This window comes from Dufourea novaeangliae, unplaced genomic scaffold, assembly GCF_001272555.1.
Source record: "Dufourea novaeangliae isolate 0120121106 unplaced genomic scaffold, ASM127255v1 scaffold14, whole genome shotgun sequence".
NCBI classification, from domain to species: Eukaryota; Metazoa; Arthropoda; class Insecta; order Hymenoptera; family Halictidae; genus Dufourea; species Dufourea novaeangliae.
This window is the reverse complement of record NW_015373890.1, coordinates 1,470,704-1,496,873: the sequence shown is the minus strand read 5'-3', so window position 1 is coordinate 1,496,873 and position 26,170 is coordinate 1,470,704. Positions and strand designations below refer to the sequence as shown.

The following is a 26,170-nucleotide window of genomic DNA, read 5'->3' as shown; positions in this document are numbered from 1 at the left end:
TCGAACCCGCCGGACAAGATTACAGACTATCGAACGTTTCCATTCAGATGGCGAGGAAATGACTCAACCCCTGATGCAACCGTATCCTCCCCCGCCGGTCTCGGAGAAGCTGATCGACCAGCCGATACCTTCGGAATCCACGTGAGTACCACAAACGATCGCTAAAACACACACACACATAAACACGTGGCGTGCGTAGACTTGTTCTTAGAGCTTCTCGTCGCTTGCCCTTTTTTTGCATCGAGCAAAAGAAAAAAAAAACGACTTACATACAACAAGCTAGATAGAAATCTCTCTCCGTGTTAAAAGAATTGATTTCTTGACGTCAATTGGTCTGTCCCGACAGATATACGATCTACTTTGCCTGTGGCTGGTTGTATCTGAGGTATCCCATTACTGGTGTCTCTTTCTTCGATCACTTTGAACTCTTTCTTCTCTGTCTTTTCTGTTTCTTTTCTTATTCTTCTTCGATTTCCCGTTTCACCGGCACCCAACCTCTTTCTCTCTATTTTTCTTCTTTCGTCTTATTCTTCTTCTTTTTTCTTTACGCTCCTCTTACGGCACTTCCGTCTACCCTATCCGAAGCTTCGAGCACCACCATCCCCGCTTCCAGACAGCGCGAGGCACACTGCTGACTCTCTAGCTACCTTCTCGACAAATTTTTCTCTGTTTTTTCTTTGTTACCGAACCACCAACCCCTGCGCGCCGTTGCTCCTCTCGTAGATTCCCCGCACACTTTTGTAACTCGCCGCGTAGAACCGCGAAGTCCGACGACGCTTCCTCGTTTTCGGGGAGGGGGATGAAAAATCAGGGCTAAAACGAGTTTTAGAAGCATTTGCCCCATAGGCACCATCCTCTTCCCAGCTTCCGGGATGACTTACCGCTGAACGTTTTACCTTCGATCAAAGAACAGACGTGTGTACCGTTTTTTATTCGTTCCACTCGTTTGATACTTCGAGTCAATACACCTGTGCTTGTAGGGGCGGGGGTGGTAGGTCCATCAGATCGATTTATTATCAGCAAATTGCAGACGTTTGTGTAGATTCACGTTATTTTCTGTGCCAATTTATGAAAACAGGAATTATTGTTATGCTAACGAATGGCCATTATCGACTAGCTAATTTATACAGGGTGTAAGAAAAATGTTGGAGGACCCGGAAATGGACTAGTTAGTTAGTTAATTAGTTAAGAACGTATCTCCCGGAAAACACTAACTGTATAACACTAACTGGCATACTTGGTTCGTTTTTATTTCAACCACAATACATAACAATTGCAAAATTTTGTGGTGGCTTTGCAGTTATCCCACGCAGTGTATAGAATAAACAATCTTCCGTATTATATCGGTGCGCATAAACCCAACTTTAATCCCTCAGATTCTTCTGTCTCGGATACGGTGCGTCAGCAAGAATTCTGTGTGGAGGACGATTAGTAGTTTAATTTAATGATAATGTTTATACCGTTCGTTTCTGAAGAGAACCGGTAGAGTTTTTTTGTCGGCGAACCAAGGGGGGGAATAGTTTCGCGACAGGGTCCATTTTCTGCTGACGCGCAACAGTTTTCCAAGTTGAATTCTCCTACCCTCCGCTGGAAATTCAACGGAGCTTAATCCTCCCCAAACCACGCCGCCATCCTCCTCCACCCCCATTTCCTTTTTTTTCTGTTTCTTTCGCTCAACTTTTTCCCGCCTCTTGCTCCTAGTGCATTTATGAGATTACGAGATTTACCGTGATTTAATTAGCGCATAACGCGAATGCCGTAGAACAAGCATTAGCATAGACTTACGATGATAATGTTACCGTAGACTATTATCGTACGGCCTTTCTCCGCTGATGTTTTCACCTCGTCCCTCCTCCGATTTTCTAGCTTGCGTTATTCCAACAGTAACCCCCCACCCCGTAGGCTTAGCATGCATAATTTATAACGTAGAACTGTCCTCTCCTCGAGCTCTGCCAATCGAGTATAAGGAGTTATAATACATACCTTTCACTGTTAAATAAGAGGGAAAATTAAACAAATTTTTTGTATATGCAGAATTGTTGTTTATTAGAAATTCAACATATACATCTTATTATATGTTATTTCCTTAGTAATTTCTGAAAAATTGAGCTATATATCTATCAACACAAGAAAATGGCTATCATTTAATTAAAACCCGTTTCAACAAAACACCATTAGCGGTACCAGATACATCTCTGTGGGCTTTTATCTTAGACGAGGCACTAGTACTTAACAACGATTTCGAGCCTATGAATTCTTCTAACGTCGAGGATCCTTTTTTCAGTGACCTATCAGCCGACACACCCGCCATTATATAAAAATGTTCAATAAAAGTTTGTCCGTTTAATCGGCCAATTGACAGTCGATCTATTTCGAAAACGTGTGTGGTAAACGACGTATAAAACTCGTTTCGTGTCAGTTAAATTCGATCAGACCTGGCCGCGTTATGAGACGGGAGAAGCAGTATTGAAAAGGCTTTTTGTGGTTAAAAATCATTGATTGGTGGACGAAAGTAAGTACTCTGGGATAAATTTGAATGGTCCGTTTGAGACCGTGTTGAATGGACGAAGAGAACGACAGAGAGAGAGTGTGGGAGGGAGCTAAAAACGGTGATTCCGGAATAATCGGCCGATATTTATTCAGTTTAATCGATGACGCGACAGACGTGCACGCGTCGCTTTAGGAACCACGAATAGCTGCAGGCGGTCCGATAAAATCCTCGTGTCGTGCACATCGCGAGGTTTGACTGGAGGATAAAAAGACAGGAATATATTCGCGTAAAATCAGCTGCTTTCACGTTCACAAGTTTATCATATTTTTCTACTAGAGGCAATGAAATAAATATTGATGCCATAAAGCTAACTATAGACAGTGACATTGCGTGTTGCTGAAAATACCGATTGTCCAATATTAATCCATTTAACCCTCTTATGGCTCGATCACTCGTTCTGTATGTCACGATATTTTGCATAAAGAGAACGTATCCAAACGAACGTCAATCAATTCTTATAAAAATGCAAATATTATAGTATTTTTTTTTGAAATGTTCGTAATGAATATGGCAGTTCTATAGATATAGTATGCATAGTGCTAGTCACTCTATTCTATTCAATCTGAGTGCACCATTTCGAATATTAACTTGCAGAAAATAGTAATGATTCAAGATTTGCTCCTTTTAATCGTATAAAACTTCCCAACATAACTACCAAACCAAAGCATAGAGGTTTCAAAGATACCAGGACTAAACATGGCGCACCCTTTCGCCTCTACCCCAAATCTCATCAGACATAACAAAAATCATCCGTCCTTCCAAATCCAACTGAAAAATCACACCGAGCCAAAAGTCCAAGGCAAACCGTGCCAGCTACCGGGACGCAAGGTACCGTTTCGGTCGAGGGACGTTTTCGAACCGCTCGAATCATCAAACGAAACGACCACCCTCCAGGTTCATCGCCGACCAATGGTCGCCGTGCAGCGTCACTTGCGGCGAGGGGATCCGACATCGGGACGTTCGTTGCAAGATATTCCTCGAGTTCAGTCGGACCGTCGCCGATCTGCCTGACCGACAGTGCTCCGGGCCAAAGCCGATCGAGACGGAAAAATGCGTTATGGAACCGTGTGGTATGCTGGAGAACAGCCTATCGTACGGGATCGACGCGGTCGGAGACAGCGGATACGCGGAGCCTAGCCTGACCGACACCTACAGATCATCGGCTGGCGGTTCCAGCGGAAGTGGCTACGATTCCGGGATCAAAGTGGCTCCCGGAAGCGACGTGCAGACCACGTACTCGTGGAAGGAGACTGGCTACACACCTTGCAGCGCCACTTGTCTAGGAGGTAAGGGGCAGGTGCAAATAATTTGGGACAATTTACCCTTTAGCATTTTAGCAGATCATATTGGGTTGAAGCACTAATAATTTCCGCTATACGAGGTATCCCATCTAACGTGAGTACCATAAATATCTCACTTGCTTTTGATGACAGAAAGAAATGTGAGAGGAAGAATTATTTGGTGGGGGGGAGGGATAAATACTGTGATTAGCAAACAATTTTTTTCAAGGTCATTTTTTTACAGAACTACGTTTTCTTATCGTCGTGGTGTAGTAATTGAAGTCAAGAACAATTTAATGACCTACAAAAGTATGACCTTCGTGTGACCTTGAGTTCGAAATATTCACAAATATATGGGAGTAGATTTAAATAATAACATAACTACGACAAATATCCTGCTACTCATGAGCAGAAGTGTACACACGTGTCATTGCTATGTCCAAAAATTAAACGAAAACGAATTTCCTCTATGTTTATGGTAATAGAACGCAGGTACACTTCCGTGTGGAACAGTACGTTAGTTTCGGTGAAATTGCGGGAGCCGTCGTGGCTAAGAGTGGAACAAGTCCACGGGGCTCGAAATTTAATGGCAGCTACATGGAGACAGAATGCAAATCCGCGGCGAAAACTTTGAAAGTCTGGGGCAAAGATAAGCAGAACGTGGTCTTTGATTGCCGTGTGTCAGAGGTTTCGGGGAGCGGTTGGTTAAACTATTTTCTAGTATTTCCGGTTGTTCTTTAAACCGAGGAGAATAAACTGAGCGAATGCAGAAATGCGAAATATTCCGTTAATGGATAATAACTTTTGCTATCCTTTTTCACGACCATAAAAGTTGCCGAACTTTTATCCAGATAACGAAGCTTAAAGTGTATAAGATTAATTAATTACAACTGAGAACTTATAAATTATTAACTTCGTGTAACTTTCTTGAAAGTCCAAATTACAAAATACTTCTTCCACAATCGGTCTCGACGTTCAGGAAATCTTTCAATAGAATTTTATACTTTGAATGCAACATTGGTATCGGTCCATATTCCATGAACACTGTACTTTATCGCCGATAATCGACTGGAGACATAAGTCAAGGTATTATCGACAATTAAATACAAAAGGATTAACGGAACTGGGATTTGTTTCACTAGGAGCGTTTAATTTCCTAGGATAATTCAATGCGATAGTGTAATTAACGACATTTAGCGTCCCTAGATGTGTTAAAGGCGACCAGTCTGTGTCAATTTTGTTTGTCGCTGGGACAAAGACGTACTAATACAACGGACGTTCCATTCGTGGGTCCAGGTACAGACCGTGCTTTTGATCTTCCAGGTGTGCAGGAGCTGCTAATAAATTGCGTGCGCGACGACACGGGTAAAACGGTGATACCTCTGCTGTGTACAACGGAGACCAGACCGGAAGCGAGGATAAGGGTCTGCAATGATCATCCTTGTCCACCGAGGTAACGTTAGAAGATTAATTGGAAGAAATATTACACAAAGAGAAAACCAATGCACTTGGTTAATCAAATTTCTAAAGTGGGTAGAAATCTGATTAACTCGGACATTTACGACAGAGTTTATGGTTGATAATATACAGGGTTACGTGTGTAGAGTAGGAGGTGGTTCTACGTGAAAAAATAAGTCGAAAATGTAGAATAGAATTTTTTCAATATGATACTTCGTGCCAAAATAAGAAATAAAAATATTTAGCAAATTCATTTGACACGCGTGTATTTGTCCATGGTAGTAAGTAGAAACTGAGTGCAATGAACAGACGCGCTAGCCAAGTCCCATTCAATATCACGTATAACCAGCAGATTTTCAAAAAGATTCGAGTGAAGAAATTTTATTCTATATTATCGACTTATTTTTTCAGCTGTACTACCAGTTACGTGACACCAGAAATGATACTATTTGAAATATTATTGTAAATAACCTATTATTTATTTTCATAATTATTTCCATGCCTGTGATCATGCCTAAAATAACATTATTTGAAATACTATTTCGAATAACATGTTATTTTATTTTCTAATCATTTGAAATAATTCTTAGAAATAATTGTGAAATTGTTCTTCGAAATTATATCAGGTGACTACATCTGAGTGTGGTTTGTTGACATTTTTCTGAAGAGTAACACCCCTCCTCCATCTTCCACATCAGGGGATCGATTATTTTCTTTCGCGACAATATTAGATGGACCCAGACAAACATCTCTCACGGTTGAGCTTTTCGAAGAGTGGGTTCTGCTGCTATTGCTATAATGATTTCTTCAAACAAAATCTTTTAGTTGCATATTATTTTGATTATTATTTCTTTTGTCAAATGTGAAATACAAAAATAACAAAATACTTAATCATTAAAAATTGCTATTATTTCAAATGAATCGATAATATTTTTATTTTCAAATAACAGTTTTAAAAAGAAACTTTCGAAATAATTTATTTCAAATAGTTATTTTCATTTCATGACACCCTGTATTATTGATAATATATTAATCACCGATGAGACTGGAATGTTTCAAGCGCTGCACGGTACACGCAAGAGGGGTTCGATTATTGCAATCAATTGTCATCCACAGGTGGAACATGAGCGAATTCTCGCCGTGTCTGAGCCCATGCGGAATCGGTATACAGACACGGGATGTCACATGCATACACGAGGTGATACGTGGCTCCACCGGTAAAACGGTGCCCGTGCCGCAGAAGATGTGCCCGCAACCACCGCCGGCCGACAGGCGATATTGCAACGTATGGGATTGCCCTCCAAAATGGAGCACGGGTGAATGGGGCAAGGTACATTCTCCGATAAATCTAACCGACTAGGAACAACTTGCCTTGTTCGACGAACGAATTCAAATAACTGCTATAACCTTGATTTTTACTCCAATGAAATACGAAATCGAATATTATATTCAAAGAATACCTAGAACATTAATAAGAAAAACAACGAAACGGGTGCCTAATTCATCAGACCGGGTTAATTGAATTGGTATCGAAAGACAAGTATTGAAAAATCGTGATAAAGAAGGGAGAAGATATATATGGTGAAACAAAAAAAGGGGTTAATAACTTCTAGGATAGATAATACTTCCCAAATGATGAAAAAAAAAGTCCTATTAAACAAGGGTCTAAAAATTAATATTTTCAAAGTTATTCTCAGCCCGGGAGCTATCGTACCATATGGAAACAATGTAAAGAATTGTAAAAAGAAACTAATAGGAATTCTAGAAAACCTGTTGTAATCAGGAAACGCAGAAATGATAAGGTAATCCATTGTTTCCCTACGGTACGATAGCTCCAAAACAAAGAAACTCACGTGTTTTAACCGAAACAAAGAATTGGTTATAACTTCGAAACTATTAATTTTTCGACCCATGATTATTAGGCCCTTTTTTCATCATTTAACGAGTATATCTACCCCACAAGTTATGAACCCACTTTTTGTTTCACCCTATATATGCGAACAATAATGATTTTTGTTCAGTGCTCGAAGACTTGCGGCGGAGGCGTGAAGAAACGGAAGGTGACCTGCGAGCAGGTGATGGCCCAAGGACGTACGCAGAATCGTGAAGATCGCGAATGCTCGCCGCAAAAGCCCTCATCGGAGAAGCCCTGCAACACCAGAGCTTGCCACGACCTGGACGCTGGTTCTCTGCCGATTATCTCCAGTCAAAACACGACCTACAACCAGACCGATCTGAACGCGAAGGTCGATCTGAAGATCGGCGGTGTCGCGAATGTATTCCATGGAACGCCGTTCATTAAAATTCGATGTCCCGTTAGAAAGTTCGACAAGTAGGTCTTACCCATTTCTACTTTTCCTCGCAATCGTTTCCTTTTTTTTACTAAAACGAGAAACGCTTATCAGGACGCAGATTATATGGACCAAAGACACCAAGGAAATAAGGAAATCGAGGAAATACAAGATCAGTAGGAAGGGAGCTTTGAAGATAAACGATATCACAACCTCCGACACCGGCATTTACGCGTGCATAGGTAAATTTCAGTAATTGTATTGGGATACAGTTCCGAAAAGCACCCACACCCGATGACCCTGACCTTGAGATATGGTATCAAGATTATCCCTCCCAAGTAACCTTCAAATGGTTTAAACTGCCGATCGTTGATTATGAAAAAGTTATGAACAAAAAAAAAAATACTTGAACTGTCTTTAACCAACTCCAATCAGTATAATGCTTCAAAGTTGGTTAGAGACAGTTCGCGAAAAAAGATATCCCTAGATTTTTGGCGGAATTGAACGATGAAATAATCAACTATTCATTCTATTAGTTTGTTTTTTAAGTAGCTCTAACTAACTCAGATGAGTATAATGCTTTCCAATTTTTTGAAAGACACTATGTTACAAAAATTCAGTTTTCTGGGAAAATTAGGGTACGTTGTTCAATCTTTCTGTGTTAATAAAAATTCAAAGGTTACTCGGGAGGGTGACCTTGATAATATATGTCAGAGTCAGAGTCATCGGATGTGGGTGCTTCTCGGAAGTTCACCCACAGTTTCTTTCGTTGAGGTGAAAAACGGACGGAATGCTGAGGGAAACTTTTGTTTCAGCGGGCAATTCGCACGCGGAGACGCAACTGATCGTAAAGGGTCGATCGAAGGAACAGATAAGCAGCGAGGAATACTTGCGACTGAGTAATTCCGTCCATCTTCAACAGAATGCGAACCTGGACTCGGCGCCGGCGAACTCGGGCGAAAGTTTGTACACGGATCGGGCTGGTAAATCATGTCAATTGTTACTTTTCAATTTTGTGGACAGGGGAGTTTCATTCCAATAGAATCAATAATTTGTGATATGTGGATTTATTTTTCTATAGTCTTGTACAATACGAGGACAATTAGCACAACAGTCCTATCTATTAAATAATCATCACGATTCTTTAATTCGTCGCTCTAGTTCGTAATTGTTATATCTCCACTAGTTTCGAAACTGAATATCGTCTACTGAATAGCTATCTATTACAATATTTAACCAAATTTTATCTTATGAAAACTTGAGAACTTTCAAAATTTCGGAGGTAACACTTAAAAGAATATTTGTTGTCTTCTAGGTTGAATTTTCTTTATATTATTGTGTATGTCTATTCCTTGGATCTATGAAACGCATTGTGTATGTCTATTCATTGTACCAATGAAACGCACGTAGATTAATTAACTACAATTTTTTTTGAAAATTTGTTGAACAGTTAAAAGCTCGGACGACAAATTGTGTTACAAAAATTTTTAGAAACTTTCAAACGAATTGTGTCTTCTATGGCATTATACTTATGACCGTTTCGCTATTTTTATGATAATGCTTTTGGACTTTTGTGCTCGCATCAATTAACACGTTGACTGCCACAATGAAAAAGGCCGTACGTAGCCAGACACACTTTATTTCGTTTTTTAAATCGTAAATCGTCGAAAATATATGTGTTTAATTAATAGATGCTGTTGGTCTTGTTCGAAAATATACCGCAAAAATTCTGTAACTGTGTTTAAATAATCCAGTCTTTTTGCAATGTGTACGTATCACCCATATTTGGGTGACGGTGGCAATCAAAGTGTTAATACTGCGCAAGAACTGAATACGTTGAATTTCATTCTGTCGTAATTTGTAGAAACTATGAATTTCGATGTATCGTTAAGATTTTCCCCGGATTTTCTACAGCAGCCTATGGGAACCGTTTCGTGCCAATCGACAGCGAGGATCTCAGTCACGAACGAGCGTTACCCAGCAACCCTACGAGAAAACCGCATCAGAGGAAGCAAAAAACCAGCCCCACTCCGCCGGACTTCACGGACCTCCACAAAGAGCACACTGTAACCTCGCAGAATCAGGTACGATCGTAAGATCAAGGATCCGAGTGACCTTTTCTTCGAACATTGAATCCCGTGTCTGGATAATATTCCCGTGGACCTCGTTAATAACACGGTTCAACTAATTGTCTCTCGACGATTCTTTACTTTCCTGCTTCCTATATTCGTGGACTCGCTTTGTACCGGTGGTGGATATTTAATATATCAGCCTGGATACCACGAGTCCGTGGAATCGACCGCATCGTCAAGTGCTTCGACCCTCGTACCGCACTTAACTTATTTTATATCGACCCTAAAGGTGAGAGCATGCTAAATTGAACGATTCCCCGTTACGTATAAAGATAATACCTGTTCGAAATAATCGTATATTAATCATAATTTCCTCTTGTTCCCTAACGTTTGCTTCTTACTTTTCTTATTAAATAAACAGTACACCTTTCGAGTACCCCAAACCTCTTCCCTATATCAGTACTCATAATTTTTATTTAAATAAAAAGAAATAGTATCTTCCGCAACACCAGTGAACTCTACTCTTTCCTGTTAGCATGTAACGGGGATAGCATCACTATTCTGCAATATTATCAGCAGATCAAGTGATACACTCCTACATTTTCAGAATTATTTTTTAATTAATCATTTCCTGATAGGAATACTGGCCGTTCCAAGGCGAACCATCCTCCGGAAGATCCCACAGAACGGCTCCAGTGGCGTTCATCGAAGACCCGCAAAGAGAGACACTGGCGACAAAACGCACCATGCCTGAGAGAACTTCCGGTCTAGGGTACCAGGACGTGGAAGAGAACTTGGACACACTTTACCGGAATACTGCGATTCCGGACGAGATTTTCGGCCCGGATGAGGAAAGGATATTCATCGATGTTGATCCCTATGATCTAGACGACTCCATGTTCGGATTACAACAGAACGGCCCGGTGAAGATCACACCTGTTGCGAGCAAAATTGGTCCACCGACGACGACGACGACGACGACTACAAGCTCCGGCAACGATTACATCGAGGAATCCCTTAAGAACGTGAAGAGGCAATGGCAAAGTCCGCCCGACAGTAAGAACCACTGGAACTCGACGCCGAGGGAGCAGGACAAGGACACCGCAGCGACCACCTCGGACGACATTGGTTTAGCGGTGTATTATATTCCGAACTCGAGCCCCAATCACGGTACGATAGAGCCACACGGAAAAAGCAACGATCGAAAGCAGCATCGCGACAGTTCCGAAACCGAGCACGTATTCTCCACGATGTCGCTGAAAGGATTGGAGGAGGAGGCGCAGAAACCGGATACCAGGGAGAAATCTGAGATTCTGAATAGGACGGAGGATTACGTGGAGGAACTCGAAGAGGAGATGAAGAAACGAAGGGTCTATGTGGAGAACGATACCACTGATGATGGGGTTGCTGAAACGAGCACCAGGGACCCGGAGGAGGATCTCAGCGAGCTGACCTTAACGGAAGATAAAGTACTTCACGTGACGGAAAAAGGACAGGAGGACAGAAGTTCACCTGTGAATGCAGAGGATCGCAATGGTTCCTCCGATGAGGCAACCGAAGCGCAAGGACGCTCGACGAACGAAGAGGAAACGAATAGATCGTTGGATCTCACCACGGTGGTTGGATCGAACACCAGCGTGGATGCTTCAGTTGCGTCGCTTGCTGTTTTAGGTAAGCCAAGGATCTATTGGATTTTAACTTGGATTTTAGAATGTTCGTGTTAATCATTTACGTGTCATACGTATTATACACAAAAATACAACAAAATATTTGTTTGTTAATTTTCAAATAATTTGAGAATTAAAGGGTTAACTATATTAACGATGTTCGGTATGTATAGACACTTCGGATGACCTCGTATTCGAGTGGGTGACGACGGATTGGTCCAAATGCTCTCAGACTTGCGGAGGAAGTGGATTTCAGGTAATTAACCGACTTCGTATTCGTTCGATAGTTAAATACCGTAGTCAGAAGATTATGGGTTTGTCTAACTTTAAACATTTGTTCGTTTGTTTTAAGATGCGTGGAGCCCAGTGCACGGCACGCTCGGCGAAACCGGTCGGTAATTCGACTCGCACGCCCCCTAGAACGGTAATAGGGGCGAAACTGTGCGAAGATGCGGGACATCCGGTGCCCCAGAAGGTGAGACCGTGCGGATTCGGTAAATGTCCGCAGTGGCACACGACAGCATGGACGGTCTGCGAGACGTCCAGGTGTTTCAACTGGAAAACCGCGATGCAGAGACGGGACGTTACCTGTCGTCTAGTCGAGGACGCGAGAAACGGTCAACAAAATGTCACTCTGCTCGATCCGAACAAATGCGACGACACCACTAGACCTCTTCAGAGGCAAGAATGTTACAACGACGCGTGCAAAGGCGTCTGGAGAGTCGGCGAGTGGTCAGAGGTATGTTCTTCGAAGTTTATTAGTACATAACTCTAGACAACGTTCAAAAACAAAATTGAAACTAAAGAACTATACAGGGTGGTGCAATAACTATGTCCACTTTGAATATTGCCGTTATTTGACGAATATGGCGTAAATGAGACTCCCTATATAATGATTGTTATTGGGTCGTCTACTAATGAGTAGTTCACGATCTGTTTTAATAAACTAGTAACGGTCTGGTCGAAACGTTTCTCGATCCTTTTCTGGTTTTAAAGATGGTGGAGAATTTTGCAGTAATAGTAATGCATTATTCATTGGTACATCTGATACTGATCAGTTTATTTTGAAACGTCCTGTATCTGGAGTTCCATTTTACATTCCTAGTGTCTTTGTGTTAAATATTTAAAGTGTGACGATCTCTACAGTGTACAGCATCGTGCGAAGAAGACGGTATCAAATACAGGATCCTGCAGTGCGTTTGGTTTGGGACGAAGAAACCAGCCGGAAACGCATGCAGGGACATTCCACGACCTCCTGTCATGAAGACATGTAGAGGTCCACCGTGTCCTCAGACACCTGGTAAGACGTTTTTCTGAGAACACATTATCCCTGAAACATAACTAATCGTGAATAACGTATCCTCAGAAAAATTTTCGACAACAGGAACCTTTCATCGCGTTCTTTCCTCAGGTTTTAATCATTAGCAATTTTCACCGTTAAGCCAGATTCACACTAGCGATCAAAGATACGGTCAGATCACGATCAGTCTGATTAGACTATATCTCCCTCGGTGGATGACATATGAGCGATAAAGACTGCTGCCAGATTTAAGCCAGATTCACACTAGCGGTCACGGTACGGTCAGATCACGTCAAATCCGACAACGGTCTTTATCGCCCACACGTAATTCAATGAAGGAAATATAGGCTAAATTCAGATTGATCGTGATCTGACCGTGCCTTTGACCGCTAGTGCGAACCTGGCCTTAACGTATTCTGACCGTATCGTGACCGCTAGTGTGAATCTGGCTTTAGCACGATACATTGTAATATCGATGAATTCGTACTATTCGATAGAAACATTTCTTTCGTAATGAGTACAGAACACGGTAAAGGAAGTTATCAGACTATCGAACTTACAGTCGAACTCCGTTTATATGAACCTGTCACGGGAAAAGTTCGTTCATACAGGGTGGGCCACAAAACGTGATCAGCTTAGATTGGCATAACCATTAGTGCAAACGTCATAATAACACTAAGTAGTCGTTTCTTAACCGTTTACACGAGTGTACTGCAGTTGATGAACACCATTTTGATCGTTTCAATTAAGGTAAATAATATTTTCTTAATGTTTCTTTGGTTTAGAAGATACAAAAATTATATGTTTGTTATAATACTTGCCAAATTCATGTCAGTATGCACTAAAAGATGGCCATAAAAAATTATAGGTTTATTTATAACAAAATGAAGGTAGCCATGAAAACTCCGGAAAAGAAGGGTTGACAAGAAATTTAATAAAATTATCTTATAGCTCTCCTTGAATCATGTCCTAGCAAACAATATTTTTTTATCGAACAGCTAGCAGTATAATAATCTAATCTATAATATCAGTTCGCACATATAATAAAAGTCCACCTATTTCTTCCCACCATCTATGATTTTTCATTCGACCAGAGTGCAGCTAGAGTTCAGGCACTACTAAAATTTCATTAATATAAACGGGGTTCCACTGTGAAAAGTTTCGAACTAACGCGATCAAATGTCATTCTATGACGATTCAGACGACTGCAAGGACCACTCGCAACTGTGCAGCCGAGTGAAGACGATGAACATGTGCAGGGTGCCGCTCTACCAGAAACAGTGCTGTCTGTCGTGTCGCTAGACCCGAGTGCTCGCTAGGAAATTATTGTTGTACGAAAGAATGAAAAAAAAAAAACGGAGCATAAAACGTTAGATCGAAGTTGATAGAAAGAAATAGGCGCGCGTGAGAAGGATAAGCCGAGAGAGAGAGCGAGTCCGAAGATTAGCCTCGCGGTGTTCGTTGATATACGCTCCGAATGTGTCTGTCCGAAAGTACGCGAACCTAAAGCGAGACTAGAAGGGAGATCAGATCTCGTTATCGAACGTCCCAATCTTCGGACACGTTCGTCGTACGCCGCCCACGATAAGTCGTAAAGAGATATATGTATATTCATGGGATCGACCAAATTACTCCCGCTGGTAATTGTCCCCCAAAAATGTCCCTCTCCACTCGCACTCCCGTGACCTCTCGGAGGAACGGTATTCTCGGCCGCTGAATTCGTCCCGGCCCCAATATAAGAATCCCGATTCCTAATTGTGCGCTAATTAAAGCTATAATTCTCGGACGCGTGTAACGCGTTAGTTTGGCACCGCTCCTAATCGCGCACGCTCACGCCATCGGACAGAAGGGTGGGGGGAGGAGGAAGAACGAGGAAAGCCTGGCATTCGTCCAAAATAAAAAGAAAAAAATAAAGAAAAAGTTGAATACAAAGTTGAGAAATTATTATTGTTGAAGTTCAATGAGAAATGGGAATGGCAGGGGAACGTAATTGTGTCCTGAAAGGATTGCGAATGATAGGATTCGCGAGAGAGACGAGCTTTAAAGAGCTGTTCAACTGTTAGGGTGAAAATGTTAATGGGGTGGTAGGACTGGGAGGAACGGAACGGTATATCTCTGGATCGCGGTAAAGGCCAGCACAAAAAAAATTCCATTCTTCGAGGCTTTATTTTTTTACGTATACTCTCCGACGACGCACCCGATCCTCGATCGCTCGGTTCGGTTCCGGATTACCCGTGGCGGGATCGTTTATACGAAGACTGAGAGAGACTGCGTTGCGCTTCTTCTGTAAAACATTGCCGGTGGCGTTCACCCCGTTCCCATCGGGCATTACCGAGTATCAATCAGAGATGGACAGAATTTTTGCACTTAATTAAAAATGATCTTTGAGTGAAACCCATTTACAGGTAAAAGAACTCGTGTCTGTTATTTATCGAGTAGATCGTGAAATTCTTGATTATATGTAGTAATGTTTCAAGTTTGAAGGTGTATGCACATGTATAACCGAGCGGTAGTATTTAATCGATTCGACTGTCTGGATGAAAGCACTATGCATGTTCATAATGATTACCAAGATTATTATTCGAAGAAAATTGTGCCCGTCTCTGGTATCGAGAACCATTTTTCCGTTCCCCGTCCCAAAGAGTCTTCGCACATTCCGCGCGTTACGTGCAGGTTTGTTACTTTGTTACGTTTTCCTCGGAGTATATATTGTATGTATTTACTTACGATACATCCGTATTTATTGCGACGTTACCTCTGATTTCGACGCTACGCGATAATAAAATTTAACGATCAGCCGAACAAAGGATGTTGAGTTGAATGAAACGGTGAAAAAGAAATAAGAGTTATCAAAGTTACTAACGACACACGTTATGAAAAAAAAAAAAAGTGGATTATTATGCGCCTACATGCGCCTCGTCGGGCGAACGTAAGCCAATAGATTCTAAGCAATAAAATATATAGGTACTGTAATATACTATTTTGTTAATAACCTCTGGCGAAAATTCGTTAACATGACGTTCCATTGTTAATCGAGTACCGCTCAAAAGGGTTTTGCGTGCCTCTGATTAAAAAAGACGACTGCGTAAAGGCAGTCGCGTTTTCTTTCTTCGTCTATGGAAATCTGATTCTCGTTAAACATTCAGTTTACACCGCCGATTGATAAGAATATTTGATGAACAAACATCGTCTGCAATATTGTCTGTTGTTACTGTTTTCTGTCACGATAACTGTTTCATTGACCTTACACTCGGTTCTACGATATTGTGAACAGATTTTCGCTATCAACGAATTTGCCTCAACACAGCTAGACGGTTTTACAAGCTACGTAAAATAAGAAGAAAGCGCACGCAGATAAGAAAAGGAAAAAAAAATGACTTCTACACCCTAAAACACAGGTATGCGCGTAATTATACAGGATCGAAATGCATTGTCTTATATGGTATATCCACGAACAAATTCTGTACATTATATCGATCTACCTTTGGACGGACGCTTTAGCCGGCTAATTAAGTAATTATTATTCGATCCAGCTAAATCACAACGTGTTTCTTTAATGTCGTCTATCAGTAACACACGGTTCCCCGTGTATTGATTTCCGATACCTGCAATTTTTGTATATACCACAACCTAGTTATGTAAAGTGACTCTACACTATTATACGAAGAGCATTATTGTTCATTATATCTATGTAAATATGTAACTGCCTAAATACGAATAAAACCAGAGGATATATCACTGCACAGTACCTTAATTATTTGATCAACACTGTGTTTATTGCTCTTAGGTAATTGACAATGGTGGGTAAGATAGTAGGTACTGATAATAATTGACAGCGTTAAATTCTAAACATACTAACTACGTACAAACAGTATGAAAAGATTATGTCTACATCCACGAAGGTTTTTAAAAAGCTAGTAGTTATTCATGGATACTCATCCTATAGGCTTCTCTTCTTCAATCCATCAGGCCCCAATTCCGAAGCACTTCCTCCTGGCTAATTGGCCAAAGATTCTTCAACATAGCCCACCCAGACTTCTGTGTAATCAGCAGATACTCATTCTGCGGGTCATTGAGGTAGGAATAAGCGCCCATGACCAGACTCTGGCATAACCGCGCGCAAACGGCAATCTTCAGAACCTTCTTCTCCAGTTCCGTCAGCTTTCTGACGTCCTGGTAGCCTTCGATGACGTACTTTCCCATAGTAAGGTCACCAGCCTGTAGAATCATGTAACAGAGAGCGATGGCTAGCTCAAAGATCAGGCAGGTCCGATGGCAATCCCCGAAATCGATCACCGCAGCTATGCTCTTCCCGTCCAGGCACATCACGATGTTCTGCTCGTTCAGATCGCCGTGGATCAAGCCGTGTTCGAGCTGTGACGTCACCTGAAGCACGTCCCGCTCAAAAGCGAGGATAACCTGATGCGCTAACTCCCTTTCAATCGTATTCTCTACGGCGTAGGTAAACTGACGCAACTTAGGCACCGAAATCAACATCCATAAAGTCTTATGATCGTCGTACGCGGGATGGGAGAAACCCATCAGGATGTTGTCTAGTTTGCCTGTGAATTTTCCCACGTTTCGAAACAATTCACCGGTAATCGGCACACGGTGCAACAGCTCACCGGGACGGTAGACTAGGAGCCTAACGGCATAACTCTCTGTAGAGCCGTCCACGGTCCACTTCTCTAATGAGTAATACGCTCCACTGATGTTCCTCACGGGTAGGGGACATTTGATGCCTCGTTGATTCAGGAAGATCAACATTTCGTTCTGTGCGTCTATTACATGACCCTTACGAGTGTGTAGGGATTTTCGTGTAGGTCCTTGCAAATTACGTGGTAGTTTCTGTCGTCGTACGCATTCAACTCGGTTACTTCTATTACCTTTAGGCCGTATAGTTTCTTCAATAGGTCGGAAACTATTTGATCGCTACCGGGAGGCCTTATCCGCTGGCCCGGTGTTAAAACTTCATCTTTGGTCTCCATCGTGCTGTTAGGTCTAGAAATAGTTGAAATCAAGAGCTGTTTATTTTATCATCAGTTTCTTCTTAACCATACGAGGTAGAGAGATTGAGACATCCGATTAGAGATTATTTCCTTGACTACAAACTTGAGACCTCCAATTAGTGATGTTCTTGGTCAGAACTTGAACACACCGAGTGCATAAATAAATATCAATATGTTTTTCTTCGTTAAATAAGTACAATCGTTAAGTCGAGAAAAACTTTAAATACAGCGAATGCCTACTTCCGGTTCACTAAGAAGTGGCCTCAAACGTATAATCGACAGTTTTTCGGAAAACAGTTCATTTATCTAGTTAAAATTTGAACTGAATTACTAGAAAGCTGCCATGTATTTTTACTTCTTACCTGACACAATACTTTGCTCTGACAATATAAGTAATTCATCAACTTCACAAACGAAACTTCGAGAAGTAGAACCAAAATCCGTTAAGAATATACTTTTTGCATGTATACGAATGCGTTGTGTACCATATATTCATAGAATTTTTAAAATCACATAACTTTCTGTATTTTTTCGAATGAATTTAATCGAAATATAGAGACACGCTACTGAAATACACTAGATACGCTACGCATGAAGTTCGGGAAGTGAACTGTAGGATCGTGTACGCAGTAAATGCTGTTAACACTCAATCAGTTCCACTAGTAGGGTACAACTGCACGATGATTGATATTTATGATGCTCGTAACCGAGCAGAAGATCTAAACGAGTACCTTTCGTGTTAATCTATCGATATGAGAGTGCGAGCAACTCTCTTATCATCACGATGATAACAATAACAAAGGTGTTAAAGACTTAATCGTTGTTAATCAAATTTATTCGAATCAAATTTATTCCCACAATTGTTACAATGTTATTAATTATTAAACTTTTTCAGTTAATTTCACTATACGTATATATCAAACATCATCGATTAAGTTCCAGATTAAATTTGAATTTAAATTTTGTATGGAACAGGTGTGAAATTTCGTTCTTCAGAAAACTACATATAGCACCATTCGCGGCAAAGCTCCCAAACTACTATCCAATTAGTACCTCCTTCCGACTGTTAGATGACACTACCGTCCACTTTAAGCAACAGTTCCTCCATTAATAATTTAAACGTGCATTAAGAACTACGGCTGTTATTATTGTATAATATAAATAACAAAAATGCATGCAATTTCACAGAAACCAATCAGACTTTTAACTCGGTTTAAAGTTTTTATGTTACACATATAACTACATGCCCAATCACACATGCTGAGGCCAGGGTGCATACTATAAAAACTACTGTCTAGCTACGTTAGATAGTATATTCTGAAAATTATTACCAGTGATTTTAAATTGCTTAAAGGAGTTTCTCGGAGCTACAGTGAATGAAGAACTCTTAATTGCCCTGTTAGTGATTGTTATTTAATAAGTTAGTAGAGATTGAGAGCACTCTGCACATCAGTCTTGCAAAGAAACAAAGAAAATAGGTTGTAATGGAATCAATCAACTTCTTCAGTAATGCTAAATTATTAATTGAAGTCCCCCCTGCAGATGTCATTCAGAAATAATTCCTATTTGTTGCGCTTTTGAACCTGGAATGCTACCCAGGATCTAATATATTGTTAACGTAAGAAACACGTGAGTAATATACCAGGATTAATTATAATTCAATCACAGACAAAATGTATAAATAAACCTGTCACCATACATTCTGTGTACATATACATAGATAAATACTATCCGATTAATATCATAACAGAATACTACCATGGGTACATCTAGGAAGAAGAATAAGATACTAATTGGCTAGTAGCTTGGTCAATTTATCTAAGATAGCGCCACAGGTAATTTTGACATCATCTATCATTACTAGCAAAGACGAGGTATGTATACGAATGCATAGATATTTCATCCAATGTATTTGTTCGGCCCACGATAAGACGTCGTCCTATTTCCATTTTAGTGTCATTACCCACCGCAGATTCACCGTTCTCATAAGGTAGAGGTCGTTAAAATCACAGGCTTTTTAAGGTATCGGTACTAGAGTTTAGGTGGGCCACCAACTCCCATATGTGCAGTACTATGTATATCTTATCTGCGGTGGAACCAAAATAGGTAGATTTCTACTATTATGCCGGAATTGACCGCTTGGTGCAGCACACATATTCGGGGACAACGAATTCCCGACCGTGAGCACTCTCGTTTCCTCTCTATCATTACTGATGAAACATTAAATATTAATTGAGCACGATATAAATGACACTTGTATGCACAACATCAATTCAAGAAAATTTAATAAACAATTTGTCACTCTTGGAACAAATATATAATCTTAAATTGCTCTGTTTTTTATAGTTTCCGTACTGCCTAAGGAGCTCAGTTCGATTGAAAACTCTCAAGCGTGAAGTGGGGTAGGACACTATTTCAATTGTACGTGTACGTTCGGCGCGGTAAAATGCCACTAAAGTAAAATTCTATAATTACATCATTGACAGTTGTTAAACAACCGTAACGAGAAACTAACTTAACTATATGATCAATAAATTGTTTACATACATTTGGAGTTGTACCAATTACGTACGTTTCCATCGATTAAAGTGTAGGTTATATTACTAAGATGAGCGAGAAACAGAAGGTGTTACTTTGTGGAGACGTAGATGGCCATTTTAAATTTTTATTCAATAAAGTTGAAGCTATCAATAAAAAGAGTGGTCCGTTTGATTTTTTGTTATGCGTTGGAAACTTTTTTGGTGACAGTAATACAGAACTCGAAGCCTATAAAAATGGCGCAAAAAACATACCAGTTCCAACGTACATTATTGGCGCGAACAGGGATTCTAATTTAAAAAATTATCCGGACGAAGATGGTTGCGAAATATGTCAAAATCTTACTTATCTTGGAAAACGTGGCATATATACTGCTAGTTCAGGCTTGAAAATAGCATATCTTAGTGGTACAGAAGCTAATTCATCTGAATTAAAACCTACCTGTTTCAATGAAGGTGATGTTGTATCAATTAAGAATTCCTGCTTAAGAGGCCAACCTAGTTTTCGTGGCATTGATATACTGTTAACTTCTCCATGGCCAGCGGGAGTTACAAATTTAGATCCAAGTAAACCAAATTTTACATATCAGGGCTGTAAATTGATTGCATGGTTAGCTACTCAAATAAAGCCAAGGTACCATGTATCAGCATTAGAAGGAATTCACTATGAAAGACCACCATATAGGTAATTAAAATGTCAGTAATTTTAGAAAGTTTTTAGTCTAATATATCATTTTACTTATATACAAAGTACTTTAATTTTTAGAAATCAAAGTCAGCATGATAGTAACATTGAAATTGCAACAAGATTTATAGCACTTGCACCTGTAATGAATACTCAGAAGAAAAAATGGCTCTACGCATTAAATTTGACCCCTGTTGATAGAACACGTTTGTCTGACTTAGTCATGAGGACTACAGATGAAACAGATAGTCCTTATCCCAAGTCTATGTTATCAAATCAACCTTCAGCACAAAAGGAAGAACCAAAATGTGCACAGTTCTTTTATGACATGGAGTCCAAAGATACCACAAAGAGGTCGAAGTATTCAGAGGGACGTAATAAAAAACCAAAGCCAGAATTTGATCAAGCAAAGTGCTGGTTTTGCTTATCAAGTCCTGAAGTTTCTAAACATTTAGTAATATCAGTTGGGTCAGAGAATTATGTTGCCCTTGCTCGAGGTGGATTAGTAGAAGAACACTTCTTAATTCTACCAATAACGCATCACCAAAGCCTTTCTATTCTACCAAAAGAGGTGAAAGAAGAAATGGATTTATATAAAAATGCTATCACAAAATACTACGCTACTGTAGATAAAGTACCTGTGTTCTTTGAACGAAATTATAAAACATCTCATTGTCAGTTGCAAGTTATACCTGTTCATAAAAATTTGGCACCTGCTTTGAAAGAAACATTTGAGGTAAGTTAGTGTGCTTCCATTGCGTGATACATTTTAATCAGTACTGATCTGAATGTTTTTTATTTTAGGAAATGGCAGAATGTAATAATTTCAAAATGACTGAACTGCCCCCGCATACAGATCTGCAGCAAATTGCTAAACCAGGTGTTCTGTACTTTTATGTAGAATTGCCAACTGAAGAAAAGTTGTATTACAGAATCAAAAAGGACTTTCCACTTCAATTTGGAAGAGAAGTATTAGCAGCCGATACAATACTGGATATCAGAGACAGGATTGACTGGAAAGATTGCCAAATGTCTATAGAAGAGGAAATTGAATTAGCAAATAGGATTAGAAAAGAGTTTGAAGCATTTGATTTAGATACATGAAAATTAATAGAAAACTGACGAATCTGTATTGTAATATATGTATATACATTTATACATAAATTTTTTCTTTAATTAAATATATTCATCATCCTCTGGAGCAGCTAAAGGATTTAATCCACTTTGTTTCATTTGTAACGCAATGTCAAATAAATAATCATAACATTCCGTCCTTAAAAAAATTTATATTAATAAGAAAAATATATAACAGACTGATATGTTATATTAACTGTACTTACATGGTCTTTGCTTGTTGCCACGAATCACCCCAAACATAAACACCATGTCTTCGTACTAATACAGCACAGGTTTCTGGATAAGCAATAATGGTTTTGTCTAATTCATCTTTTAAGTCTTCTTCAAATGGAGTATTCTCAATTATTGGCACTATTAATTCTTCATCATAACGATATGATCTTCCTAATTTCTGATTCCTTATACCTGTTACAATATTGACTATATTTTCCAGGGCAAATGTACATAATTTCAAATTATTTTGTAAATAATTATTTAAGTTTATACCCTTTATCATTTCAAGATGGGTAACACGAAATTCTTTACCAGGCCAGTGCAATGTGACCATTACAGCAAATTTGGAATGAGTATGTATTACAGCTCCTGCATTTCTTCTTAAATATGCACACATAAATAATGGAGTGCACTGTGACTTCTTCAACTTTTTCTCTGTTGGTGGTAATTCTAAGTCTTTTCCATTAATGTCTTGTACAAACATTTCATCTGGACTGATACGTTCCTTTTGAACACCAGAAGGAGCTATATAAATTTTGTCTCTGTGAGGCCAATATTATGTTAATAATACAGATGCACACTATTTATATTTAAAGTAGTATATAAATATTGCTGACCCATGTCTAATAGATATACCACCGCCAGTACCAGTGACCCATCCAAGATTATAAAATTGTCTACATAATTCAGGAATCAAATTTCGTGGATGTTCCTACAAAACAGAATAATTGTTATACCATTATCTATGTATATTAAAAGAAATATGTATGATTAAATAATTTCGACATAATACCTTATCATATTTATCATCTAATAAAGACATTTTTAATAGTATGTACTGGGAAACTTGCAATGAATTCTGTGGTATGTTTCAGACACGACTATCAAATTCTTATCAGTTTTAAGGTTTTCATTCAGGGATCACGACGCGCAAGTGTGTTTGTGCACATGCGTTGACGCGTGTGTAATAAATCTTCAGTTGATAGCAAATTATTGTCATTACCAGTCATTACGAAAAAAACGAATCTACTTGACGCCTCTTTTTTGAATCACGATGTATCTTAATACACTTTATTTTTAAATATGATAATTATTTAATTGTTATGAACGTTTGAAGCGCATATTTTCACAAGTGGCACACCCAACTGAAACATATTCATAATTCGTGATGTAAGCATTTTAACACAGTGTTGCACAGTGTTATTAAAAGAACGAATGTTGAATAACCAAACTAGGGGATGTTCAACTATGTACATAACATATATTTATTGACTATCTCGACATTTTGCGTGAAAGTTGTTTTACCCATAAATGTTGAGTAATATGGCCACTTGGATCACAGTGACACCGCGGTAGTATACATATAATTCTGATTAGTAATAATCTATTTAATAGGTGTTCAAATCAGATATATATATTGTTAATATTGAACTCCTTGAATGTTAATGCATAAATTGGTGTCATTCATTTTAGACTCGAACGAGGTTTGAAAATAGCCACTCAAATAGATAACAGTAAATTCCGATTACTAATAAATCGTATCTGTCAAACACTTCAATCTAGTGTTGATACAAAAATTTTCAGTGAAGAAGAAGAGGAAAAGTTGTTAGTTTCTTTGGACTTAAATAAAGATGATCTAGTTTGCCTTTTAGATGCAATAATAACAATTTACAAAAAAGCTGCATGTTACATTATAAAGCCACAATCTATGGATAGCACTTTGAACAGTATTTATAAAACTGATGATGAAAAGATTCAAATATTTTTAAATGCCTGGGTAACATATGGTAAAGGAATAATTGATAATTTCAGACAACAGTCGATGTTTCCTGTTCAGGTATGTTATGTAGTGATACTTAAAATACATGTAATTTTATAAAAATATTGTGATCTTATAAATAATAACATATCTTTTCATTTTAGGTCAAAGATATTGATTGGTGTTTAAGTATTCAAGCATCATCATCTGCAATCAAGAAGGATGTACGTCCAGTAGCTCTATTGCAGTTGAATCTGACAGGAGAAAAGGATTCTAAACTAACAGTTGAATTTGATAAAAAAGAACTAACTGATCTATATCAGAATTTAGAAAAAATACAAGCACAGCTAGATGCTCTCAAATAATTCTTAAATATTCTTTATAATTGTTATACAAACATTTATATTATATAAAATGTTTTCTAACATATTTTTATATTTTCTGACCATGTCTTCTAGATAAAGACATCATTATGTCTATATAGTTTGAAAACATTATATCGTACATATGTAAACAATTTGAGAGTTAAGTAGGTGGATTGAGACACAGACGAGGTATAGGATGGTATAGGAGTAGACATTGAACGGTAGTGAAATGGCTTGCGTCAGTACACGTTTGAAACGTGATCCTTTATCGCTGTTGCTCGTACAACTCTCGAGCTCGATCGAATGTTGCTCGTGCAACTGTCGAATTGGGACTGACGCTTGTCCGTGTTCCCGTGAACAAATTAGATAATAACTCCAGCAACCATGGCAGTTTCTGCAGATACTACTACAACCCAAGTTTAAAAGACATAGGCAGTAGTTAGTTTCTGCAGTAACCTGTTGAACCAGACAACTATAATTAGTATAGGATTGTACAATATTTATGCAGTTATATTTAAGACAATTCCATCAAACGACTCTTAGGTATGTTAATACTGACATATCGCACCTCTGCAAGAAAAATGTCGCAAGTCGAAGGCGTAGTGGTAGACGTTTTATGGCTTTAAATGTTGATCAGTGCCTTCCTTCAATGGAATAACTGGTTGGAAAATATTTTTAATTCTATATTACACTTCAACTTGTTCGAGACGACTGACCCTTAGACTGTCTGACTAGTTAACAGGTAAAATTATTTATACCTGTATTAACGCTGACCCTTATGGAGCGGCAACTCAAATTGCAACTGGTTTCGATTGCATTTACACCGCTGAACAGTCATCATTTTCCTTCGTCACACATTAGATTTGAAGTTTAAAGAACGTACATTAATACTTTCTAGCGGCTGGGAACCAGTAATAAGAAGAACATTGTTAAAAACACAATTGTTTGTAACGATTTCATCATGCGTACACCGCTTAATTCACTTTGGACAACTCTTCCAACGTTATTCTGACAGCATCCGACTTGACCAAGCATTCAGATTGAAGCTTAAAGAACATAGATTAATCCCCTCTTATTGATAATAATAATAAACAACCATAACATTGTTAAAATCGCATCTAATCGCGGAATACCACTATTTTTTTGACCGGTGGCGCCACCCGTGGCAATTCGCTCAAACTGCTAGCCAAATCATACTGACAGGTGAGTGAAAATTCCTAGTAATGGAAAAATGCGAATATATCAGTAATTAAGCGTTCAAAACGAACGCCCTTAGTCTCACATTATTCCTGAGGGCTTAATGTATCGACTCAATACTGCAAAACCCCAGAATTAGTAAAATTATTTATGCCTGTATTACCGCAGCCCCTTATGGAGTGGCAACCCTAATTGCACAATTATCTATCGCATTTACACAGCTAAACGGGCATCATTCTTCTTCGTATTGCATAGATACACCGTTTAAAGAACGTAGATTAATACTCTCTAACGGCTGGGTACCAGTAATTACAAAACATTGATAAAATCGCAATTTATTTGCAACGGTTGACACTGTACTCGTCATGCGTACGCCGGTTAGTTCACTTTGGACAGCTCGTACACTGTTATACGGACAGCTTTCGTTTAGCTGAAGTACTCAATTTGTAGCTGAAAGTACGTAGATTAATCCACGGTCATTGATAATAACAATAAACGACCAGAACACTGTTAAAATCGCATTTAATCGCGGAGTACCACTATTTTTTGTACTGCTGGCGCCATCCGTGGCGAATCGCTGAAACTGCTAACCAATTATATGGCTAGCAGTTTCAGAGTTACGCCACGGATGGCGCCACCAGTCGAAAAA

General features: G+C 39.2%; 5 protein-coding genes across 5 annotated transcripts in view; 3 read left to right on the top strand and 2 right to left on the bottom strand.

Moving 5' to 3' along the window:
- Nucleotides 1-14,922, top strand: part of LOC107185929 (ADAMTS-like protein 3) — a 52,966-nt gene extending 38,044 nt beyond the window's left edge. The window contains exons 8-21 of the mRNA XM_015573709.1: nt 48-141; nt 3,446-3,837; nt 5,155-5,284; nt 6,406-6,619; nt 7,311-7,621; nt 7,695-7,822; nt 8,396-8,563; nt 9,495-9,664; nt 9,852-9,941; nt 10,291-11,323; nt 11,493-11,575; nt 11,672-12,058; nt 12,466-12,619; nt 13,821-14,922. Coding sequence (XP_015429195.1) covers nt 48-141; nt 3,446-3,837; nt 5,155-5,284; nt 6,406-6,619; nt 7,311-7,621; nt 7,695-7,822; nt 8,396-8,563; nt 9,495-9,664; nt 9,852-9,941; nt 10,291-11,323; nt 11,493-11,575; nt 11,672-12,058; nt 12,466-12,619; nt 13,821-13,921 — 3,455 coding nt within the window. The 3' untranslated portion in view covers nt 13,922-14,922. The remainder of the gene's footprint in view (nt 1-47; nt 142-3,445; nt 3,838-5,154; nt 5,285-6,405; nt 6,620-7,310; nt 7,622-7,694; nt 7,823-8,395; nt 8,564-9,494; nt 9,665-9,851; nt 9,942-10,290; nt 11,324-11,492; nt 11,576-11,671; nt 12,059-12,465; nt 12,620-13,820) is intronic.
- Nucleotides 14,923-16,427: 1,505 nt separating this feature from the next.
- Nucleotides 16,428-17,607, bottom strand: LOC107187160 (hydroxylysine kinase). Its single transcript, XM_015575173.1, is given in 2 exon segments — nt 16,428-17,426; nt 17,429-17,607. Coding segments are annotated over 2 exon segments (1,029 nt in total). The 3' UTR covers nt 16,428-16,576.
- Nucleotides 17,608-20,162: 2,555 nt separating this feature from the next.
- Nucleotides 20,163-21,954, top strand: LOC107186553 (CWF19-like protein 1). Its single transcript, XM_015574451.1, has 3 exons — nt 20,163-20,850; nt 20,932-21,586; nt 21,655-21,954. Exons 1-3 carry the CDS (start codon nt 20,237-20,239, stop codon nt 21,952-21,954), a joined length of 1,569 nt encoding a protein of 522 aa, XP_015429937.1. The 5' UTR covers nt 20,163-20,236.
- A 20-nt stretch (nt 21,955-21,974) lies between these two features.
- Nucleotides 21,975-23,067, bottom strand: LOC107186542 (methylthioribulose-1-phosphate dehydratase). The gene is made up of 5 exons (XM_015574440.1): nt 22,994-23,067; nt 22,818-22,912; nt 22,474-22,742; nt 22,191-22,392; nt 21,975-22,123 (listed from the first exon to the last, which is right to left on the bottom strand). Exons 1-5 carry the CDS (start codon nt 23,021-23,023, stop codon nt 22,027-22,029), a joined length of 693 nt encoding a protein of 230 aa, XP_015429926.1. The 5' UTR covers nt 23,024-23,067; the 3' UTR covers nt 21,975-22,026.
- A 279-nt stretch (nt 23,068-23,346) lies between these two features.
- Nucleotides 23,347-24,324, top strand: LOC107187105. The gene is made up of 3 exons (XM_015575117.1): nt 23,347-23,552; nt 23,674-24,037; nt 24,124-24,324. The coding sequence occupies exons 1-3, from the start codon at nt 23,512-23,514 to the stop codon at nt 24,322-24,324; spliced, it is 606 nt and encodes a 201-aa protein (XP_015430603.1). The 5' UTR covers nt 23,347-23,511.
- Nucleotides 24,325-26,170: the final 1,846 nt, after the last annotated feature.